The 15397-nt window shown below is 40.3% G+C and overlaps 1 protein-coding gene and 1 long non-coding RNA gene across 5 annotated transcripts in view; one reads left to right on the top strand and one right to left on the bottom strand.

Annotated features, from left to right (window-relative positions):
- Window positions 1-3626, top strand: part of osbpl5 (oxysterol binding protein-like 5) — a 165611-nt gene extending 161985 nt beyond the window's left edge. For all 4 annotated transcript variants that reach the window (XM_014123859.3, XM_014123857.3, XM_082957122.1 and 1 more), the window contains one exon: window positions 1378-3626. In XM_014123859.3, coding sequence (XP_013979334.3) covers window positions 1378-1513 — 136 coding nt within the window. In that variant the 3' untranslated portion in view covers window positions 1514-3626. The remainder of the gene's footprint in view (window positions 1-1377) is intronic.
- A 404-nt stretch (window positions 3627-4030) lies between these two features.
- On the bottom strand, window positions 4031-4940 carry LOC106560705 (uncharacterized). The gene is made up of 2 exons (XR_001318651.3): window positions 4826-4940; window positions 4031-4635 (listed from the first exon to the last, which is right to left on the bottom strand). It is a non-coding gene; the product is annotated as an uncharacterized LOC106560705 (long non-coding RNA).
- Between the last annotated feature and the right edge of the window lie 10457 nt (window positions 4941-15397).

Genomic DNA, 15397 nt, shown 5'->3' with positions numbered 1-15397 from the left:
CACAGTTGATAGTGCATGTCAGAGCAAAAACCAAGCCATGAGGTCGAAGGAACTGTCCATGGAGCTCCGAGACAGGATTGTGTCGAGGCACAGATCTGGGAAGGGTACCAAAACATTTCTGCAGCATTGAAGGTCCCTAAGAACACACGGCCAAACTGAGCAATCGGAGGAGAAGGGCCTTGGTCAGGGAGGTAACCAAGAACCCAATGGTCACTCTGACAGAGCTCCAGAGTTCCTCTGTCGAGATGGGAGAACCTTCCATAAGGACAACCATCTCTGCAGCACTACACCAATCAGGCATTGGTGGTAGTGGCCAGACGTAAGCCACTCCTCAGTAAAAGGCACATGACAGCTCTCAAACCATGAGAAACAAGATTCTCTGGTCTGATGAAAGATTGAACTCTTTGGCCTGAATGCCAAGCGTTACATCTGGAGGAAACCTGGAACCATCACTACGGTGAAGCATGGTGGTGGCACCATAATGCTATGGGGATGTGTTTCAGCGGCAGGGGCTGGGAGACTATTCAGGATCAAGGCAAAGATGAACAGAGCAAAGTACAGAGAGATCCTTGATGAAAACCTGCTCCAGAGCCCTGAGTGCTCTGGAGCAGGTTTTCATCAAGGATCTCTCTGTACTTTGCTCTGTTCATCTTTGCCTTGATCCTGAATAGTCTCCTTCACCTCAGACAAGGGGCGAAGGTTCACCTTCCAACAGGACAACGACCCTGAGCACACACCCAAGGCAATGCAAAAGTGGCTTCGGGACAAGTCTCTGAATGTCCTTGAGTGGCCCAGCCAGAGCCTTGACTTGAACCCGATCAAATATCTCTGGAGAGACCTGAAAATAGCTGTGCAGCGACACTCCCCATCCAAGCTGACAGAGCTTGAAAGGATATGCAGAGAAGAATGGGAGAAACTCCCCAAATTAAGGTGTGGCAAGTTTGTAGTGTCATACCCAAGAAGGCTGTAATTGCTGCCAAAGGTTCTTCAACAAAGTACTGAGTGAAGGGTCTGAATACTTATGTAAATGTGATATTTCAAATGTTCTAAAAACCAGTTTTTGCTTTGTCATTATGGGGAATTGTGTGTGTAGATTGATGAGGGGAAAAAACTATTAAATCAATTAGAATAAGGCTGTAACCTAACAAAATGTGGAAAAAGTCATGGGGTCTGAATTCTTTCCAAAGGCACTGTGCACACAATAAACAGGACGCTGCAAGATGGAAATGATAGAGCAACTCTGCCTCCTCCTGGTCTACTTGGGCACCTTCAGTTTTAGCAGGTTTTCAAGTTGTTGTCGTTCATACCGATGCTGGGATAGGAAAGATTTTAGAACTTTGATAGATGACTGAAACTATCCCGCCTGTCCTTCCGTAGGAACCTGATAGCGTTGGGTCGTCAACTCGGCCGTCGCCGGGAGACTGAGGACAATGTGACACTAACTGGACGCCACTGTTTCATCCTGTGTGTCCTCCTGCTTTCCCAACTCTTCCTTAACTACATTTTCAACTGAAATAGCCTGCGACAGGAGAACTTACACCCCCCCCCCCCCCCCCCCCCTCAGGCACGGATCTAGGTTCAGCTCAACACTCCCTATTAACCCTGACCTTAACTATTAGATGGAGAAGAAGCAACACTGACCTTTGATCAGCGTCTAGGGGCAGCTTCGTCCTGTTCTCCTGATACGGGAGGGCCACAGGTGCCATAGCAATAAACACAGCCACCCACAGCCACCACTCACCTGCCAACCAGAGCGGAGCAGAGCGCCCTCCAGTGTAGCCAGACAGCACGGCACCCAAGCACTTTGGACTGAGAAGACGACGATAGAAAGAGAAGATCAAAAAAAGAAAGAGTGGACTGACTGAGGGTGTTTTTAAAAAGATGAGTGAGAGAATAGGGACTGAATTAGCTTTTTTTTATAGGAATGAGAAGGAATTATGGTTTTACAGAAGAGGATGTTCCACCTGTCTTTTATTAATGGATGTGTACTTTTTATACTCCCCCCTGCAATACTATTGTGTGTGTGTGTGTGTGTGTGTGTGTGTGTTGTGTGTACGTACAGTAGGCCCTATGGGCATTGATGGACTACGGCTTGGAGACCTTAATAGTCCACCTTCACTACAGACTTTGGGCCTTAACGCTAAAGCCAAAAAAGAAGAGAAAACAATGTGACATCGACAAAACAAAGTGAACTCGAGATAAGAAAAAGAAACTTCCAATAATGCAATTGTCTTTTTGTGTAGATCTATAATATGTAACTTTTTGGGCGATCTGACCAAATTCATATAGAAATATGTGCTATAGATCTGTCACTGATTGAAAGCAAGTCTATGAAGCCGTAGATATGTTCTATGTGCTCTATTTCTATGCGTACCATTAAGTTTTGTTTTTGTGTCTTTTGCTTTCGGTTTTGTACACCAGCTTCTAACAGCTGAAAATACTAAATATATTTCCCAGCGGTTTAGATGGTACTCTACACTATACTTGCTTGTTTTGTCACATAAACTGAAATTTGGCGAATTAGAATTTTTGCAACCAGGAAATGATTTCTGCGTAGTGCATCTTTAATAATGATGATGATGATTTTACCAAAACAGTGTTTATAACCTGAAAGGTAAAGAGTACTTGTTTACAGGTTTGTGTGTGTGTGTGTGTGTTTATATTGACATATATAAACGACGGGTAGGCAGAGAGAGGCAGGTTAGAAAGCCAGATCTGTGTATGCCTGTAGCGCCATCAGGGAATGGATTTATAGCACTGCTCTGGTGTAGACCATGACACTAGTGTAGACAATCAGTCATAGAGGACAGATGGTTGGAGGTGTAGAGAGAATGAACAGGGGAAGAGAAAAAGGGAAACAACGAAAGACTGTTAAAGGTATAGGATAATGGGGTTGTTGATGGGTCGGATGTGTAATGTACTTCAGACGGCACTGTTTGGAAGAACTGTTCTAGATGTAATTACAATTTCTTGGAGTCAATATACCCATATGTATATATTTGTCTGGAGCACACACACACACAAGCACTGTGTTACCAATGAGATTCAGAATGTATTTATTGTGTGATTTACCTTGATTTACGGATCATACTCCGCTTGGAAGATGGATGCAAGCGGTGACAATCGCGAGTAAGTTTGTTCTCCCAGGTGTGTAAGTTTGCCTCCCGTGTTCATTAGGCACCAAATAAGGAAAATGGACTGAAACAGTAAGGGACACTGGACTTTACACTAATTTCCATTCTGTTTTAAAATGGGTTGTACTCTATTGAACATGACCCAGGGGAACCAGGTCTGTGATCTAGCCTTGGGATGGTACTCATACGTACGGACAGTCAGGCAAGTAGGAGTCAAACATTAGGGTCAAAATTGAAAAACCAACCTCATTGGTTGGTGTAAACTTGCCCTTGTCCAGGCACCCAATGGGGAAGAGGAGATGAAGGAAGTAGGAATTCGACTTTGAATGCTTTGATTCACGGTTTGTTCTTTTGTTTTGCACTCTACTGTCATGTACACAGATATTTTTGTCATATGCGAATGAAAGAACATGATTTTGCTATAAAAAAAAAAAATGGTTCATGCCTGTTGCATACTGTAGCACTACAGTAAACATTTACATTTTGACTGGACACCCATTCTTGCTCTTTTGATTGAGTTTCTCCACAAAATGGTCAGTGCTGAAAGTCACGTCTGGTTATAAAGTGTTCCAAGGAAAGTCAGACAGCATAGCTAGTAGACACTAAGCAGGTTTCCATAGACCCAGGTTTATCTGACAAATGAGGATGGAAACTGTTTTTGGAATAAATTATTGGCGAATAATTGAAGGTACGCAGGTCCCTTGATGTCATCACTTAACTATAAAACTCCACTTCATTTAATTATAAATTCCTACTGCTTGCTAAATAAAAAATGTCAACTATAAAAACAATGTGTCTGCAAAACAAGGATTGTCCTGACTTTCAAGAATGCAGAAGTTGTGTCGCCTTGCTTCTCTGGATGCAAGTTTCACCATCAAATTATTTCAAATTAACACTTTAACCACTTCATTTTTATTTGACACCTTTTTGGTATTTCGTACCAGTTTCCATCTCTACAAGGGCATGGTCTGGACAATGGCAAAACATGTAATAATAATAATTGATTGAAGTTACATTTCTAGACACCCAAAGCTCTTTAAAGTGTAAGGGGAAACTCACCACCCTAACCCCACTTACATACTCTTTATTTATATTTGTTTTATTGGCCTATCCTACACCAAAGTAACTTTGTTTGACATTTTTACAGTTTGATAAACATATACAGTTAAAACAGAACAATAAGCACCCCGCCCCATGGGATCTTTATTGACCACCGAGTTGGGACACCCATTTAAAGTCCCATCTTCTTCCATTTTATTGAGGAACATTCCATTGTAAGTTAGTACTTCAACATTATTAAAATGAAAATAATGTCAAATTGTATGGTATAAATGACAGTGATCTGTCTTTGAACTTACTGCCTTGTTCATTTCAGCAGCATATTTCTCTTTGGCTTTCCTCTGGTGGGATTCATATGTCTTTGTCTTAAAAATGGAACACAATTTAAATGGGAGACTTTTTCTGTCCCAACTGAATGTTTTTCCTGCCAAAGGCTGTGCATCTGTTGAAGGTCAAGAATAGTATATGTTACTATTAGAGTGAAAGGCTTGTAGGGAAACTAACAATGTTGCTCTATCGAATAGAATAACTCTTCTGTGCTTGGAATAGAATCCCTTATGCTTGCTAGCTCATTTTAGATAAGAGTAGCAAAAGTTAGCTACTAGTTATCTAAAAAAGAAAACACAACTTACCCTTTTGCCCAAAACTTTTGTCCTTTCTCAATGTTCTGAATTTTAGTGACATTGCCCATTATTTTTCCCGAATGTATTTAGTTATCTGGACCTCAAACTTGAACTTGAGATATGCCATTTTGAAAGTTAAGTGTTTCCTGCAGACCGGAATACAAGTCATCACACTCCCTCATCTGATTGGTCGGGTAGGCAGGCCTTCTGAGCTGGCATATGCGTCATCACACTCTCTCTTCTGATTGGTCGAGTAGGCAGGCCTTCTGACTTTGTGGCACGGGTAACTAGTGAAGCCCATACAGACAACTGCAGAACTGTCCCCCTGTGTTAGTCCTCTGATCTCCACTAGAGAGCGGTGTTGGCTTGAGTTACCAGAAGTGACTCAAGGAAGCCCAATGACTAAAAGCACAGTGACAAGAGCATAGAGAGTGGTCTAGGGCAGAGTCATCAAAATCCATCAACATTTAGCTGTTGCTATATGGTACAAAAAAAGATAATCAATCTATAGGGCAAGTTAGATAATACATAGACAATGTATTTACTAGGACAAGTTCTGTAGCCATAAGGTAACTTATGGATCATGGATGCATAGGGAAAGTACTTTAGCTCAGGGAGCCCTTCCACGATGTACCAGGGCTGATCTGAGGCCTGCTAAGAGGGGCGTGTCAGGACAGCTGTGTGTGTGTGTGTGTGTGTGTGTGTGTGTGTGTGTGTGTGTGTGTGTGTGTGTGTGTGTGTGTGTGTGTGTGGAGGAAAGGAATGGCTAAAGGATTACGAGGAAGCTTCTTCAGCTAAACACACTGGCTTCAACACATGCCTGTTATTCAAAGGAGATAAGCTTTGCCTGCAACTCCTGCTGACCACACACCCTGAGGATGCTCCCTAAAATCAGTGGTACATTTTACACACACACACACACACACACTGATGTGACGAGTCTCCCTCTGTTATCTTACACGCACACACTCAGGGACACCGTGACTCTGTCATTGGGATATGAAAATAACTCATGGATGTGGGGCGGCAGGTAGCCTAGTGGTTAGAGCGTTGGGCCAGTAACCGAAAGGTTGCTAGATCAAATCCCCGAGCTGACAAGGTAAAAATCTGTCGTTCTGCCCCTGACCAAGACAGTTAATCCACTGTTCCTAGGCCGTCATTGTAAATAAGAATTTGTTCTTAACTGACTTGCCTAGTTAAATAATATATATATATATTGGGTCATGTCACTATGATTCAAGGGTTTCTAACCATGTCCACATTGCTATCAACATCATCACTCAAGAAATAAGCATTTGTTTTAAAGCCTTTGGCTTTCTTTTATTATCCATGTAAACTGTATTTGATCAAATCTATGCAAAAGATAATGTAAACCCTCAACTGTGTAATATGGCAGAGTGATTTCATTTGAAACGCTTCTTCAACAATGTGCAGTATAAAGCCTGTCAATGTTTTAGCATGCAACTAGAAAAACAAAGTAGGCTAACTTACTGTTTTCAAGTGGTATGTCATATTCATTGTCAAACTAAGGTAAGCAAACCGCTGTTTCCAGAGTTTGCATTCCACTTTTTTGGCGTCATCCTTTACTACAGTGAAATGCTGCTATACAGGTAGCCTAGTGGTTAGCGTGACTTTTCCCACATTTTGTCTTAAATAGGCCTATTAAATGTAGCTACCGTATGTACTGGTTGGTAAGTCTTAGGCTGCAATTAGGCTAAATAACAACCACTAAATAAGTCATCTGCTCATGAATAATACAAAACTTAATTAGGCTAACATTTTTAGAGTCTTTTCCACCTCCTTTCTTGACTTTTCCTAAATAAATCATTGTAACAAACTGTCTTTGTAAAAATCTTAATATCACAAACAGAACTGGAATTATAACCAGTTTTAGGAGGTATTTGTTTGGAACGGTTTTCCCCGTTGCCGCTCCTCCAGACAATAGGGCCTGCTCAACTCTCTCTTGACAGTTGAAGGTGCCTGACAGTATGATGGGGGAGAAAGGGTGAGTTGATGAGCGAGTGGATGCGAACAATGCACAATTATGTAATTACCAGAACAGGGCAGGCCATTCTATTGTATTGATCTATTCCAATTACAATCTCAAAATGGTATGTACCCTACATTATATCAGTCATTCACCACCTTCCGGAGACACCTGAAACCCCACCTCTTTAAGGAATACCTAGGATAGGATAAAGTAATCCTTCTAACCCCCCCCCCCCCTTAAAAGATTTAGATGCACTATTGTAAAGTGGTTGTTCCACTGGATATCATAAGGTGAATGCACCATTTTGTAAGTCGCTCTGGATAAGAGCGTCTGCTAAATGACTTAAATGTAAATGTAAATGTACCTATTGCAGATTCAGTCTTCCCAGCCTGGTGCAGGTCTACAATTCTGTTTCTGGTGTCCTTTGACAGCTCTTTGGTCTTGGCCATAGTGGAGTTTGGAGTGTCTGTTTGAGGTTGTGGACAGGTGTCTTTTATACTGATAACAAGTTCAAACAGGTGCCATTAATACAGGTAATGAGTGGAGGACAGAGGAGCCTCTTAAAGAAGAAGTTACAGGTCTGTGAGAGCCAGAAATCTTGCTTGTTTGTAGGTGACCAAATACTTATTTTCCACCATCATTTGCAAATAAATTCATTAAAAATCCTACAATGTGATTTTCTGGATTTTTTTCTCTCTCATTTTGTCTGTCATAGTTGACGTGTACCTATGATGAAAATTACAGGCGGAGGTCTGGATTTGGAGTCACACTCAAAATTAAAGTGGAAAACCACACTACAGGCTGATCCAACTTTGATGTAATGTCCTTAAAACAAGTCAAAATGAGGCTCAGTAGTGTGTGTGGCCTCCATGTGCCTGTATGACCTCCCTACAATGCCTGGGCATGCTCCTGATGAGGTGGCGGATGGTCTCCTGAGGGATCTCCTCCCAGACCTGGACTAAAGCATCCGCCAACTCCTGGACAGTCTGTGGTGCAACGTGGCGTTGGTGGATGGAGCGAGACATGATGTCCCAGATGTGCTCAATTGGATTCAGGTCTGCGGAACGGGCGGGCCAGTCCATAGCATCAATGCCTTCCTCTTGCAGGAACTGCTGACACACTCCAGCCACATGAGGCCTAGCATTGTCTTGCATTAGGAGGAACCCAGGGCCAACCGCACCAGCATATGGTCTCACAAGGGGTCTGAGGATCTCATCTCGGTACCTAATGGCAGACAGGCTACCTCTGGCGAGCACATGGAGGGCTGTGCGGCCCCCCAAAGAAATGCCACCCCACACCATGACTGACCCACCGCCAAACCGGTCATGCTGGAGGATGTTGCAGGCAGCAGAACGTTCTCCACGGCGTCTCCAGACTCTGTCACGTCTGTCACGTGCTCAGTGTGAACCTGCTTTCATCTGTGAAGAGCACAGGGCGCCAGTGGCGAATTTGCCAATCTTGGTGTTCTCTGGCAAATGCCAAACGTCCTGCACGGTGTTGGGCTGTAAGCACAACCCCCACCTGTGGACGTCGGGCCCTCATACCACCCTCATGGAGTCTGTTTCTGACCGTTTGAGCAGACACATGCACATTTGTGGCCTGCTGGAGGTCATTTTGCAGGGCTCTGGCAGTGCTTCTCCTGCTCCTCCTTGCACAAAGGCGGAGGTAGCGGTCCTGCTGCTGGGTTGTTGCCCTCCTACGGCCTCCTCCACGTCTCCTGATGTACTGGCCTGTCTCCTGGTAGTGCCTCCATACTCTGGACACTACGATGACAGAAACAGCAAACCTTCTTGCCACAACTCGCATTGATGTGCCATCCTGGATGAGCTGCACTACCTGAGCCACTTGTGTGGGTTGTAGACTCTGTCTCATGCTACCACTAGAGTGAAAGCACAGCCAGCATTCAAAAGTGACCAAAACATCAGCCAGGAAGCATAGGAACTGAGAAGTGGTCTGTGGTCCCCACCTGCAGAACCACTCCTTTATTGGGGGTGTCTTGCTAATTGCCTATAATTTCCACCTGTTGTCTATTCCATTTGCACAACAGCATGTGAAATGTATTGTCAATCAGTGTTGCTTCCTAAGTGGACAGTTTGATTTCACAGAAGTGTGATTGACTTGGAGTTACATTGTGTTGTTTAAGTGTTCCCTTTATTTTTTTGACCAGTGTATATACCACTCAAATCCTGTTTCAGTAATAATGAAATCAGACCTTCTTGTTGAGTGTCCGATACTCTACCGTTTATATAGGAGTGCTTAAAACATGCTAATAATGGTCCTCTGAGTATATCAAAAAAAGTTTGTTGTACTTCCACTGGTATGCCATCCAGCCCTGGAGTTTTCCCTGACTTAAAGGCTTTAATTGCATCAAGAAGTTGCTCTGTAATTTGGCCTTCACATGGGTCTTTCTGTACAGATGTTAATTTTACATTATTAATAGGTAGAAAATCCATACAATTAGCTTTGGTTAATGGAGATGGAAACTGAAATGAAAACATATTTTTTAAAGTACTTTTACTTCCTCTTACAAAATATAGTTCGGTGAATCCTGAGTGACTCCATCATTTGTAACAAGTTTCAGTAAAACTATGTTGAAGATTGAAAAAGAATTTGATGCATTTTTCCACATATTCCATCCAGTTCGCTTTATTTTTATAATATATTACACTGGATCTTTCTTGAACAAGTTCCTCCATTTCTTTTTGTTTTTCTAACTTACTCTGAGTATCTATGGTAGTTTTTATTGCTACCTATCTGTACTGTTAGTCCTTCAATTTCTTTTGTTAATATGGTGTCACGACTTCCACCGAGGTCGGTCCCTCTCCTTGTTCGGGCGGCGTTCGGCGGTCGAAGTCACCGGTCTTCTAGCCATCGCCGATCCACCTTTCATTTTCCATTTGTTTTGTCTTGTTTTCCCACACACCTGGTTTGCATTCCCTCATCACTCGTCTTGCATATAACCCTCTGTTTCCCCCCATGTCCTTGTGTGGAATTATGTGTAAATGTATGTGTACTCCAGGCTGGTTTGCGGTGGGTTATTGTAACCCGTGTGTGGTTAGTTTTCTGTGTGTCGTGTTTTTGTTCGCCTCAATAAAGGGCTCCGTTTGCTACGCATTTCTGCTCTCCTGCGCCTGACTTCCCTGCAGCCAGTTACGCACTCCATTACATATGGACTCTTGACCTAAATTGCTTTGGTTTTAGAAATGAATACTGAATTGCATAGTCTCTGAAGGCACATTTAAAAGTGTCCCATACAATAAGGGGATCTGCTGTACCTATGTTATGTCAGAAAAAGTTAGTTATAAATTCTTGTGTCCTAGTTAAAAATAAGTTATCACCCAGTAGGCTTTGATTAAATTTGCAATATCCTCGCCTACGTGGAAATTCTGTAAGAGTAATATAAATGCCAATTATGTGATGGTCCAACCGCATTCTGTCCCCTATCAACACTTGTTTAACTTTTGGTGCCAGAGAGAATGACATAAGAATGTAATAAAGACAACTCTTATGTCATTCTCAGCTGATTTCATGATGCGTGTGTAACGTTCAAGGCCCCCAGTAGTAGCAAAGCAACCCCAAAGCATTATTATTATTATTATTTTATTTATTTTTTGTAATTTAGCAGACGCTCTTATCCAGAGCGACTTACAGTAGTGAATGCATACATTTCATACATTTTATTTTATTTATTTATTTTTGATTTTTTTATCGAACCTCCCCCATGTTTGATTGTACAGAGGGTGTTATTTTCTTTGAATGGTTCATTTGATGGTCAAAGTAATCTGATTACATAACTCATTACTTTTGTATCACGCTACGCTTAACACTAATAACGATGCATATCTCTGCAGAGCTTTAGGCTAGAAATTAACTGTAAAATAGGCTACACAAGAAAGACTCAACTCTTAAAAACAAAGGTGTCATTGTACTCTGACGACTCAAGTTTCCTTTTAAATCTAAATCCCGGCACGGCTCAGAGGATCTAGATAGTTTTTCTAACCTCTCTGGATTACAACCCAACTATGATAAGTGTACCATAGTACATGTTAGATCACAAAAAATGTAACTGTTGTTTTCCAATAAAATGATTTGATGGTGAAGTGGACATGCTCGGCATTCATATCCATAAAGAAATAAAGGAACTTACTACAACACATTTTAATAGCAAGTTAGCAAAAATAGATAAGATCTTGCTACCATAGAAAGATAAATACTAGTCCATTTCTTGAAAAATCACCCTTTAGTTATAGCCCAGTTTACCTATTTACTTATGGCCCTGTCTACGCTGAACGATATATATTTTAACTTCTTAGGGCTAGGCCCCTTTTTTCTCAATTTACGCCTGAATGACGTAGCCAAAGTAATCTGCCTGTTGCTCAGGCCCTGAAGACAGGATATGCATATAATTGGTACCATTGGATAGAAACCACTTTGAAGTTTGTAGAAATGTTAAAATAATGTAGGAGAATATAACACAATAGATATGGTAGGAGAAAATCCAAAGAAAACCATTCTATGGCTTCCACAGGTTGTTAGCAGTCTATGTTAAAGGTTTCAGGTTTGTAACTTCAAAAACGAATAAGAAATATCAGTTTTAGTACAGGGACACAGTCTTGGAAATTCGTGTTTGTGCGCGCCATGAAGACAGGACGCACCTGCTAAAATTGGTTTCCTATTGAACATACTTCTTTCTGTAAGAAATATTATAGTTTGATTACATTTTAGGGTATCTGAGTAGTAAATAGAAACGTATTTTGACTTGTTGAAACAAAGTTTAGGGGTAGATTTTCGGATTCCTTTCGCTGCATGTTGAAAGAGTGGATTACTCAAATCGATGGCGCCAACTAATCAGACTTTTTGGGATATAAAGAAGGATTTAATCTAACAAAACGACACTACATGTTATAGCTGCGATCCTTTGGATGACAAATCAGAGGAAGATTTTAAAGAGTAAGTGAATATTTAACCGCTATTTGGGAATTTATGAAACCTGTCCCGGTGGAAAAATATTTTGATGTGGGGCGCTGTCCTCAAACAATCGCATGGCATGTTTTCGCTGTAATAGCTACTGTAAATTGGATTGGATTAACAAGAATTTAAGCTATCAACCGATATAAGACACTTCTAAGACATATGTACCTAAATATAAGACATATGTACCTAAATGTTTAATATCCATAATTTTATGATTATTTATTTGAATTGCGCGTCCTCCAGTTTCACTGGAAGTTGTCGCGCTAGCGGGACGCCTATTTGAGCAAAAAATATTTCACTTTATTTGGAACAGCAAGCCAGACAAAATTAAACATGCTTATTTATATAATGAATATGAGTTTGGGGTTCTAAAATTATTCATATTCAAGCATTAAACCTCTCACTAAAAGCATCAGTCATACAAAAGTTATATAAAAAAAATTTTTAGATTACAACCTATCACTTTCAGTTAATTTAACATTTTACCATATTTAAATGATCGCCCTTTCTAAAACAAGCCATACAAAGCTGGTTGCATTTCCAGTTTCATTCTCCAGAAAAGACAGAACAAATATTACAAGAAATATTAGGGTTAAATTCAAACATACTAATTGATTTTAAAAAAATCATTATTTATGGGAATTTATTTTACCAAAGGAATTTTTTGTTAATGATATTTTGATTAGACAAGGTGGAGTTACGTCAGTTATCAAAAATATATGAAAATGTTTGCTCTATCCAAAATTACAACCAAACGATTGCAGCAATCCCACAAAAGTGGAAGGGGGAGAAGGTAAGGAAGTTGTTTGTCTGCCCTTTATTAAAGACCAAATTTGGCAAAAAGAATGTGTCATGAATAAAAATAAAAAATCTGTTTTACTGAGGACCAAAAATGTTGATAGTTGTGCCACAAACGTTGCAAAATAGTTGGGAAGAGATTTTTGAGCTGTCGATTCCGTGGCATAAGGTTTATGAATTGATACGCAAAGCAACGCTCGATTCAAAGCTTCGAGGTTTTCTATTTAAATGATTATACACAATTCTTGCCACAAACAGAATGTTATGTACAGTACTAGTCAAAAGTTTGGACACATCTACTCATTCAAGGGTTTTCTTTATTTTTTACTATTTTCTACATTTTAGAATAATAGTGAAGACATCAACACTATGAAATAACACATATGGAATTATGTAGTAACTAAAAGTGTTAAACAAGTCAAATATATTTGAGATTTGAGATTGTTCAAAGTAGCTACCCTTTGCCTTGATTACAGCTTTGCACACTCTTGGCATTCTCTCAACCAGCTTCAAGAGGAATGTTTTTCCAACAGTCTTGAAGGAATTCCCACATATGCTGAGCCCTTGTTGGCTGCTTTTCCTTAACTCTGCAGTCCAACTCATCCGAAATCATCTCAATTGGGTTGAGGTCGGGTGATTGTGGAGGCCAGGTCATCTGATGCAGCACTCCATCACTCTCCTTCTTGGTCAAATAGCCCATACACAGCCTGGAGGTGTGTTTTGGGTCATTATCCTGTTGAAAAACAAATGATAGTCCGACTAATTGCAAACCAGATGGGATGGCGTATCGCTGCAGAATGCTGTGGTAGCCATGCTGGTTAAGTATGCCTTGAATTCTAAATAAATCACAGACAGTGTCACCAGCAAAGCACCAGCACAGCCCCTCCTCCATGCTTCACGGTGGGAGCACATGTAGAGAGAATCTATTCACCTACTCTGCGTCTCACGAAGACACAGTGGGTGGAAGCAAAAATCTCTAATTTGGACTCATCAGAGCAAAGGACAGATTTCTACCAGTCTAATGTCCATTGCTTGTGTTTCTTGGCCCAAGCAAGTCTCTTATTATTATTATTGGTCCTTTAGTTGTGTTTTTTTTTACAGCAATTCGACCATGAAGGCCTGATTCAAGGAGTCTCCTCTGAACAGTTGATGTTGAGATGTGTCTGTTACTTGAACTCTGTGAAGGATTTATTTGGGCTGCAATTTCTGAGGGTGGTAACTCTAATGAACTTATCCTCTGCAGCAGAGGTAACTCTGGGTCTTCCTTACCTGTTCATGTCTTAAAATAATGATGAACTGTTGTTTCTCTTTGCTTATTTGAGCTGCTCTTGCCATAACATGGACTTGGTCTTTTACCAAATAGGGCTATCTACTGTAATACACCCCTACCTTGTCACAACACAACTGATTGGCTCAAACCCATTAAGAAGGAAAGTTTTAACAAGGCACACCTGTTAATTTAAATGAATTCCAGGTGACTACCTCATGAAGCTGGTTGAGAGAATGCCAAGAGTGTGCAAAGCTGTCATCATGGCAAAGGGTGGCTATTTTGAAGAATCTCAAATATAAAATATATTTTGATTTGGTTAACACTTACATGATTCCATATGTGATATTTCATAGTTTTGATGTCTTCACTATTATTCTACAATGTAGAAAAGTAAAAATATTGAAAAACCCTTGAATGAGTAGGTGTGTCAACTTTGGACTGGTACTGTATATGGGGCAAACAACCATCTCAGCTCTGCAGATTTTTCTATGAAGAGACAGAATCACTAGATCACTTAATTTGGCATGTAGCTTGTTTCTGGTCACAATTTCAAGAATCGCTGAAAAATCACAACATTTTATTGAAATGAATCCTACACATTACGCTGTTGTGAGATTTGGAAAGCCATAGTCAATCAATCAACAAAATAATAATACTTTTAGTGAAAATATTTATCTTTAACTCGCAATCTGTAGTTACTATGCGTTTAGACAGGTTCAGAATTCATGTGAAACATCACACCACAGTTGAAAAAGAGATGGCACATGGAAATCATAAGAGGGCAGTTTCCAGAGATAGGTGGGATGGACTGAGAGTAGCTGAGGGGTGAATCTAAAAGCTCAGCTTCTGTGGTAGTTACTGTAATAGTTACTGTAATAGTCACTGCTTAGTTCTGTAATGTATTACTGAAAAAATGATGTTAAATGCATATGAAATTACTTTATTCTTGCTGTTGTAGATTTATTTATTTTTTAAATAAAGTGCCATGTACGTAAAATGTATGTAGAAATATCCGCAACAAAAGAAAAAGCTGTAAAAAATGTTTGTCATCCAGAGAGGGGGATGGTGGATGGGCTTCTCTGAAAATATTGGTTTGTCACTATGACATTCAGAAGCTGAGCTAGATGTTGCCCTTACTGTTCAAAAGTCATTGAGTTACAAATCGTTTTTGTTGTTGCACTGAACAGGAATTTTAAGTAATCTCATACAATGTGGCTCTGCCGCCATCAATTGAGCTATTCACTTGAAAACTGCACAAAAGCATAAAGCATTACTTTTTGTAGTGATAGCCACAAGTGTTCTGAATAAGGTGATATGTAACAATTTCATTTAAATATTTGTTAGGGAAATAATGTCAAATTGATCATCATGAAAAAGCTAAAAGATGTTAAACTACATAGAATTGCAGGGAATTAGCTTCAAAATAGCTACAATTTCCTTGGGCCTCCAAATAACCAAAATCAACCTTTGCGTGGTGCATTTAACCCATATCCATAAACTATATTCAAAATATTAAAATAAATACATTCATCTTATTTATTCTGTGGGG

The sequence above is a fragment of the Salmo salar genome, chromosome 10 (assembly GCF_965601325.2).
Source record: "Salmo salar chromosome 10, fSalSal1, whole genome shotgun sequence".
NCBI lineage: Eukaryota > Metazoa > Chordata > Actinopteri > Salmoniformes > Salmonidae > Salmo > Salmo salar.
Note: the sequence above shows the minus strand (reverse complement) of the source record. Positions and strands in the feature narration are given on the sequence as shown.